The sequence below is a fragment of the Belonocnema kinseyi genome, chromosome 4 (genome assembly GCF_010883055.1).
Source record: "Belonocnema kinseyi isolate 2016_QV_RU_SX_M_011 chromosome 4, B_treatae_v1, whole genome shotgun sequence".
Classification (NCBI taxonomy): domain Eukaryota; kingdom Metazoa; phylum Arthropoda; class Insecta; order Hymenoptera; family Cynipidae; genus Belonocnema; species Belonocnema kinseyi.
In genome coordinates this window covers 63,353,221-63,361,645 of record NC_046660.1, presented here as the reverse complement: position 1 = coordinate 63,361,645, position 8,425 = coordinate 63,353,221, and the positions used below count along the sequence as shown (strand labels likewise).

Here is an 8,425-nt window from a genome sequence, read left to right as displayed (position 1 = left end):
AATAATAAAAAATTTTAAATAGAATGAAAGATTTTTGAAGATTACGGCATATAATTTTGAAGTTTTTCTAAAGGATTTCGAAAGGTTTCAGGAGAATGAAAATATGTTTTTATGAGTCCTAGGCAAATTTCGAATGATTTTTATTTACAAAAATAAATTTTTAAACAAAATTGAGAAGAATTCTAAACCATTTCAGTTAAAGATATTTAGAATTTTTAAGCAGATTTTTAGAAGTTTCCAAAATTAATGTAAAGTTCGAAATTTTTTTAACAAAATGTAAATTTTTTAAAATTTTCAAATAAAGTTCAGAAGTTTTTTTTAAGGAGTTTGAAAGATATTAAGGTAATAAAAAATGGTTTTAAGATTAATGGAATAATTTCAAATGATTTTTATTTGGGAAAATCAAATTTTAAACAAAATTGGGAAAATTTTTAAAGCATTTCAGTTCTAAAGCTTAAGATATTCAGAAGTTTTGAAAAGATAATATAAAATTTTTAAATAATTCAAAAAATTAATTTTTGAAGAATTTGAAATAAAGTTTTGAAGCTTTTTAAGAATTCGAAAAGGTTTTAAGAGAATACAAAAATTTCTCGAGATTCCTGAAAATTTTTCAATGTTTTTTTTTTTTTATTTTGAAAAATTAATCTTGTTAGAATATTTAAAAAGATTTTAAGGCAATATTTTTTATTTTGCAGAGTTTAAAAAAAGTTCAAGAGAAAATTCGAATAATTTTATAAGGAAAATTTAGAAGTCTTAAAAGTTTTAAAAAGTTAAAAAAATAGTGCAAAATTTTAAAGAAAATGTAAATTTTTTAATATTTCGAAGTACAATTTTCAAGCTTTTGAGAATTCTGAAAGGTTATAAGAAAATAAAAAATATCATTAAGATTCTTGGGAAAATTTCAAATCATAAAATCTGGAAGATTTTAAATTCAAGTTTTTTAATTTTTGACAGATTTTTCATAATATTACGAAAAATTCGAATAATTACAAAAAAATTTTAGAAACTGTAAAAGTTTTAAAAATATTTGGAGACTGAAAGATTTCCAATATTTTTATTTTTTATTTCCATCATATTTTTTATAAATTATTTTTACTATTTTGTTGTAAATGCAATATATTTCGGCTAGAAGTCTTAGAAATTTAAATTGTTTCGTATTTCATTCAATAATTTATCTGCATTAATTTAATTTGAAAGAATTCTTAAACGTAAATTAAATTTTATTAAATTTAAAAAAAAATCTTACCGGTTGATAGCCAGTTTCAGAAAGATATTCGTATTTACAGCATTCAAAGGTCAATTTTATAGAGGCCTGGTTATTTAGATTATTATTGAAAAGAGTAGCTGCTTCCCATCCGACTCCGTAAACGAATCCTACTGTCTGTATCTCTTTTATTCGCTCAAATTCAAAATCTTCTAGTTCAATGTAGTTCAGAATATTTTCCATTAAAATTGGCATGTAAGGCGTTCCACCGTAGAAAATATTCTTTTTTGTACTCAAGCTTTTCATCCATTCCGTATCTTCTTTCTTATCAACAGGTTCAAAACCTGAAAAAAAAACAATATTTCATTTTTTCATTTTCAAAAAAGTTGTATAAATATCATCCTTGAGAAAATTTCAGATAATTTGTAATCCAAATTTCAACAAAAAAGCATATTTTTAAAGAAATAGTTTCATTTTTAACCAAAAAAGATTTTAATATTAAATAAAAAGAGGTTAATTCATTTAAAAAAAATAATTTTTAACAAAATAGTTTTATTCTTTGCTAAAACAGATTAACTTTCAACCAAATCTCTAACAAAAAAAGATTAATTTTCAACGAAATAGTCCAATTTTTAACCAAACTTTAAATAAAAAATACAGTCGAATTTCTCAAAAAGAGACAAATTTTCAGGAAAATAGCTGAATTTTTAAGCAAAAAAGATTTTTTTAAATCAGAGAGGAGAAAAATACATTTTTAATACAGAAATTCAAATAATTATTTGTTATTTTTCTTTAAGTTTATTTGATTTAGGTTATATAAACATAATTTTCCAAAGATTCTTGATCAAATTAAAAAAGATTTTTGAATTGTTAAGATGAAAAAGTATCCAGAAGAATTTAGAAAAGATTTGGTTATTTTTAAGGATTTTACCAAATTTTAGACAAATTCGTTCCAGTTTAAAGGATTGTTAAGACTTTTAGTAGTTTGGAAGAAATTAAACAACAGTTTATAAATTATTGGAAATCTTTCAGTCTTGAAAGATTTTTAAACCTTTAAAAATGTTTACAATACCTAAAATTTTTTTGTAATTATTCGAATTTTTCGTAATATTATGAAAAATCTTTCAAAAATTAAAAAACTTGCATTTAAAATCTTCCAGATTTTATGATTTCAAATTTTCCCAAGAATCTTAAGAATATTTTTTATTCTCTTAAAATCTTTCAGAATCCTCAAAAGTTTAGAAATTTTACTTAAAAATTTGAAAAAATGCACATTTTGTTTCAAATTTTGTATTATTTTTTAATCTTTTTAAAACTTTCAAGCCTACTAAATGTCTTATAAAACTGTTAGAATTTTTCCTTAAACTTTTTTTAAATTCTGCAAAATAAAAAATATTTCCTTAAAATATTTTTAAATATTCTACCAAGATTAATTTTTCAAAATAAAAAAACACTAAAAAATGTCCAGGAATCTCAAGAAATTTCTGTATTCTCTTAAAACCTTTTCCAATTCTTAAAAGGCTTCAAAACTTTATTTCAAATTCTTCAAAAATTAATTTTTTGAAATATGTTCAAATTTTATATTATCTTTTCAAAACTTCTGAATATCTTAAGCTTTAGAACTGAAATGCTTTGAACATTTTCCCAATTTTGTTTAAAATTTGATTTTCCCAAATAAAAATCATTTAAAATTATTCCAAGATGCTCAAAAACATTTTGATTACCTTAAAATCTTTCAAAATCCTAAAAAAAAACTTCAGAATTTTATTCCAAAATCATAAAAAATGTACATTTTGTTAAAAAATGTTTATTATTTTTAAATCTATTCATCACTTCTAAGCCTTTTAAATATCTTTTTAAATTTTTAGAATATTTATTTTTTTTTTTTAATTGAAGAATTAAAAAAAAACGGCCTTAAAATGTTTGCACATTCATTTTTGAAACTTTTGGAAATAATTTGAAATGTAAAATCTTTTTAAATATTCTCTACAAAATAATTTTTCAACTAAAGAATCGTTAAAAATTTTCCCAAGAATATTGAAAAATTCTTTTACCTTAAAACATTTTAAAAACCTTAAAAAATTTAAGAGTTTTATTAAAAATCTTCAAAAATTTACATTTTGTTTAAAAAATTTCGAATTTTACATCATTTTTGGAAAGTTCTAAATATCTTCTCAAAACTTTTAAATATATTCAACTTTTAAACTGAAATAGTTTAAAATTCTTCTCAATTTTGTTTAAAAATTTATTTTTCCAAACAAAAATCGTTTAAAATTTGCCCAGGACTCATAAAAACATGTTTTTATTCTCTTGAAACCTTTCAAAATCCTTTAAAAAATTTCAAAAGTTTATTCCGAAATCTTCAAAAATCTTCCATTCCATTTGATATTTTTATTTATTTAAAAAAATTAAAATATATTCCTAAATTCTAAAGATCTTGTAAAATGATTCTAATGTTTTCTACAATTTTTTTTTAAATTGTTTCAAACCCTTCCATTTTTTTTAATCTGGAAACCTTTTGAAATGTTTTTAAATCGTTTCAAATATGCTCTTCAAATTAATTTCAAAAATAAAAATCATTTGAATTTATATGAATTATTTTAAATGACCGCAAAAATATTTTTAAAAATGTGTTCTTTTAAAACCGTTCAAAATCCTTTAGAAAAACTTCCGAATTTTATTTCGAAATCTTCAAAAATTTACCTTTTGTATTAAATTTTAAATTGTTTCAAAATCTATTCATAACTTCTAAATATTCTGAATATGCATTCAAAATATTAAAATTTTTCTTACAATTTTTTGTTTGAAATTGTTTTAAGATCTTCCAAATTCTTTAAAAAACAAATCATGTAAAATTTTCCCAGGAATCTTGAAAAAACATTTTTATTATCTTGGCACCTTACAAAAGCCTTCGAAGGCTCAAAAATGTTGTTTAAAAATCTACATTTTCTTTGAGATATTTTAAAATATTTTCTAAATATTGTTTAGAAATTATTTTTTCAAAATAAAAAATCATTTGAAATATTGCTAGAAATCTGAAGAAAAATTCTTAAAACTATTTTTTCAAAAACTTCAAAAATTAAAATTTTGTTAAATTTCTTTGAAATCTTCTCAAAATTAAAATTAGTGTCGAATGTTTTCGAAATATCTAAAACTAAATTTTTTTTTAATATTTTAGTTTTCTACCATTTTTTTAAATCCTGCAAAATTAAAAACATGGTATTAAAATCTTTCAGCATATTTTGTGACATATTTTTAATTCTTTAAAACTTAAAATTAATCTTTTCAAATAAAAAATATTTAAAAATCATTGACAATTAAAATGATCTCTTTTATCCAAAAATGTTTGAAAACACCCAGAAAAAAATTATATCATAAAGAAAGATAACTTTCTTTTGGAAATTTGAATTTACAGAGGCAGAAAAACATTAAAAATAGCCACTAAAAATGACGCGAGATCATATCAAACTTTAAAAAAAGGAGGATTCAATTATAGGTTATGTTTTTAAAATTTTGATATCAATGAAATAATATATTTTTTAAGTCATAAAAACTCCAATAAATTACCAGAATTTATATTTCCTACTGCAAAATTCTGAAGAACCGATTGCCAAGATTGTGAAGACATGATTGATAAATGATAGGAACAAATCACAAATTGACTTCCGTTATTTATCTAAATTTAAAATACCACATTTTGGAGCGAAGGCGATTTGTTAACATCTACAGATTTTGGCACTCCAATATATTTTGTTCTCTCCTCTCTAACGATTTTTACTCATTAAAAAATCAACTTTCGGCACATTTTGGATTTACGATTTTTCAAAAAGTCAGAAGGGTCAGAAATTGACGAAAAGCCGGAAAACAGGCAGGGCAGGTGATCGACCTATCGGTTCTGTCGGTAAAATCACCTTCTACAGTTACCAATTGATCAAGCCGCAACGGTGCATTCTGGGTAAAAGCAGTGGCCATCTTGGATGGCATGCTGGCCCTCTTAATGAAGTGCGCGATAATCTGGCAATATAGTGAAAGAATATTTCCCCTAAAAACGACCGAATTTCGACGCATGGAAATTATTTAAAAAAGAGTGACAGTGCGTCTCGCACAAGATTATCACGATGGACGCCGTAAAAGCCTTCAACGCAGAGGTAAAAATCCGTCTCGATTTTGGAGGTCATCGCTCAAGGGGCAACCCTCCCTTTCCTCAGGGCCGATGGGCAAAACATCGCCATAATTCCCCTCATCCGTGGCATTTCCAACTTTTATCAAACTCCAAAAACAATCCCTTCTTCGTAGTCTCCAAAAAATCGCACCCAAAAACCAGAGTTCCAACTTTCACAAACTTTTTCGTGTTTCTTCACTGACGCCACACTCGGTCCTCGATTTCATCGTACTTTCCCATTCACATATTTACCCTTTTTTCAAGATTCTCTAGTGTTTGGCTTCAAAATTTAATGTTAATTTAAATTTACTTCTGGAATGCTATCCGAGAAATTTCAGTGGGGAGATTGTAAAGCACTTGGACTTCCCAGCTATTCTATTCCATTTTATTCCTCCATATCTAAAGTCATCCAAAGCCCTGAAGTTCCATAATCCAAAAAATGCGGTATTTTAATGGCTAAGTGAAGATAGTACATGCATTGCAGAATAATGTAAAAATGTCAGATAGCCAAATTCCAAACTTTTCCATATAACTTTTAGTCACTTTTTTTCCATCTAGTCATTGTAGTGACTTTAGTCCATCCCATTTTAGATTTTATCTAAAAAACGGAGAAAATTTAATTCATCTATGCATGCAATCTATGGTATGAAAATGCTATTCAACATCAGACTTCACACTCTTTTCCTCTTTTTAAAGAATTCTTTTCGTTACTTTCAAGAAAGTTATTTTTCTTAGTTTTTTTGCCTAAATGCAAACTGAATTAATATAAATGAAAAAGAAAATCAAATTATTTTTCGTTGAGAGTTTATTCTTGTTAATTGAAAAGTCTGCGATTATATTTTTGGTTGAAATTTCACGTTTTTGATTGAATGTTTTATTATTTTTCTGAAAATTCAACAATTTTGTTAAAAACTCATCCTTTTTGTATGAAAGCAAAACTTTTTTGTAAAAAAAAAACATATTTTTTTGGTAGACAAGTAATCCTTGTTGAAAATTACCTTTTTTAGTGAAAATTTAACTGTTTTCTAAAAAAATGCGCTTTTTTAAATATTAAAATATCTGTGATTGCAGTTTAATTTTTTACTTCAAAATTTCGACCATTTGGTTGAAAATTCAACTTTTTCTGTGAGAGTTAATTATACTAGGTTCAGAATTCATCTTTCTTTTTTAAAAATTGTATTATTTGGTTCAAAATTCAACTATTTTGTTCAAAGTTTATTCTTTTTGGCTGAAGAGTCTACTATTATATTTTTAATTCCGAATTAATCTTTTTTTTTTTTTTTGTTAAAAATTTAATTATTTCATTGAAAATTCAACTATTTTATTGAAAAGTTCTATTTTTGGTCGAAAATTCACATGTTGAAAATCCAACTTTTTCTTTGGAAGTTTTTTATTTTTGGATCAGAATTCATCATTCTTGATTTAAAAAATCTTTTTTTTTTGTCGAAAATTCGACTGATTTGTTGCAGTTTAATTTTCTTGGATTTAAAATCTCGTCCATCTGGCTGAAACATTCGACTATTTTCTTTAAGAAATTATATTTTTGAGTCGAAAATTCAACTATTTAGTTAAAATTTCAACTTTTTTGTTGGAAGTTGTTTTTTTTGTTTGTTTTGTTTTTTGAATGAAAAATGCCTCTTTTTTGATAGAAAATTACTTTTTTTAGTGAAAATTTATGTCTTTTAAAAAAAATTGTTTTTTTTTGTCTTGAGAATTTCACTTTTTTTGCAGATTAATTTTTGTTGGTTCAAAATAGCGTCCATTTGCTTTACAATCCAACTTTTTCTTTGAAAGTTTATTATTTTTGGTTCAGAATTGATCATTCTTGATTTAAAAAAAAAAAATATTTATTTGAAAATTAATCTATTTTGTTTTACAAAAATCGTATTTTTGGGTCGAAAATTCAACTGTTTTGTTGCAGTTTAATTTTTTGGGTTTTAAATTTCGTCGTTCATGCTAAAAATTCCACTATTTTCTTAAAAAATCATATTTTTGTGTCGAAAATTCAACTATCTAGTTAAAATTTCAATTTTTTTTGTTTGTTGAAAGTTCATTCTTTTTAGTTAAAAAATTAATTATATAATTGAAATTGAACCATTTTATTGAAGTTATTATTTTTTGGTTGAAAATTCACATATATTGTTGAAAATTTGTCCTTTGGAATACAAATGTCTTTTATTTTGATAGAAAAATAAATTTTTTTTTGTTGAAAATGAAGGTTTTTTTTAGGGAAAATTCAACTTTTTTATTTCAGTTCAATTTTTGTTGGATCAAAATTTGGCCCATTTGTTTGAAAAACCAACTTTCTCGTTGGAAGTTTATTTTGTTGGTTCAGAATTCATATTTATTGGTTAGAAATTGTATTATTTGAATAAAAATTACACTTTTTTGTTTGAAAAAATCATGTTTCTTGGTTTAAAATTCAACTAAATTTTGTTGGTTTAAAAATTTTTGTCCATTTGGTTGAAAATTAAAGTATTCAGTTAAAACTTCATTCTTTTTGTTCAAAAAAAGTCTACCATCATTTTTTTGGTTCCGAATTAATATTTTTTGTTCAAAAATTTAATTATTTAATTGAAAATTACATTTTGTTGTCAAAAAATCCAATTTTTTGGTAAAAAATATACGTGTCTTGTTGAACATTTGTCTTCTTGAATAAAAAAAAGTCCTATTTTGTATTAGAAGTTATCTTTCTTTATTGAAAATTTAACTGTTTTGTTAAAAATGAAAATTTTTTATAGTTTATTATTTTTTGTTGAAAAGTCTACTGTTATATTTTTGGTACAGAATTGATCTTTTTCGGGTTATAAATTGAAATATTTGCTTGAAAATTTAATTATGTTATTGAAAAACAGACTAATTTGTTACAAAATTATATTTTTGTCGATAATTCAACTGTTTTGATAGAAAATTGGTATTTTTGGATGATAAATTTATCTTTTTTTTGTAGGGAAATCATCGTTTTTTGCATGATAATTAAACTGATTGGTTGAAAATGCAACTGTTTTTCGTTGCAGTTTAATATTATAATTATGATTTCGACCTCTTGTTTGAAAATT

General features: G+C 23.6%; 2 protein-coding genes across 7 annotated transcripts in view; one reads left to right on the top strand and one right to left on the bottom strand.

The window, feature by feature from the left end:
* The window catches only part of LOC117171980, an 11,319-nt gene extending 5,595 nt beyond the window's left edge, over positions 1-5,724 (bottom strand). Inside the window, exons 1-2 of one of the 2 annotated variants that reach the window (XM_033359685.1) lie at positions 4,896-5,724; positions 1,247-1,548 (exon numbers count right to left, since the gene is read on the bottom strand). In XM_033359685.1, the coding sequence (XP_033215576.1) occupies positions 1,247-1,510 (264 nt within the window). In that variant the 5' untranslated portion in view covers positions 1,511-1,548; positions 4,896-5,724. Of the gene's footprint in view, positions 1-1,246; positions 1,549-4,771 lie in introns of both variants that reach the window. The other variant, XM_033359684.1, reaches the window with a different exon arrangement.
* Positions 5,174-8,425, top strand: part of LOC117171979 (SR-related and CTD-associated factor 4) — a 62,097-nt gene continuing 58,845 nt past the window's right edge. For all 5 annotated transcript variants that reach the window (XM_033359683.1, XM_033359681.1, XM_033359680.1 and 2 more), the window contains exon 1: positions 5,174-5,352. In XM_033359683.1, coding sequence (XP_033215574.1) covers positions 5,323-5,352 — 30 coding nt within the window. In that variant the 5' untranslated portion in view covers positions 5,174-5,322. The remainder of the gene's footprint in view (positions 5,353-8,425) is intronic.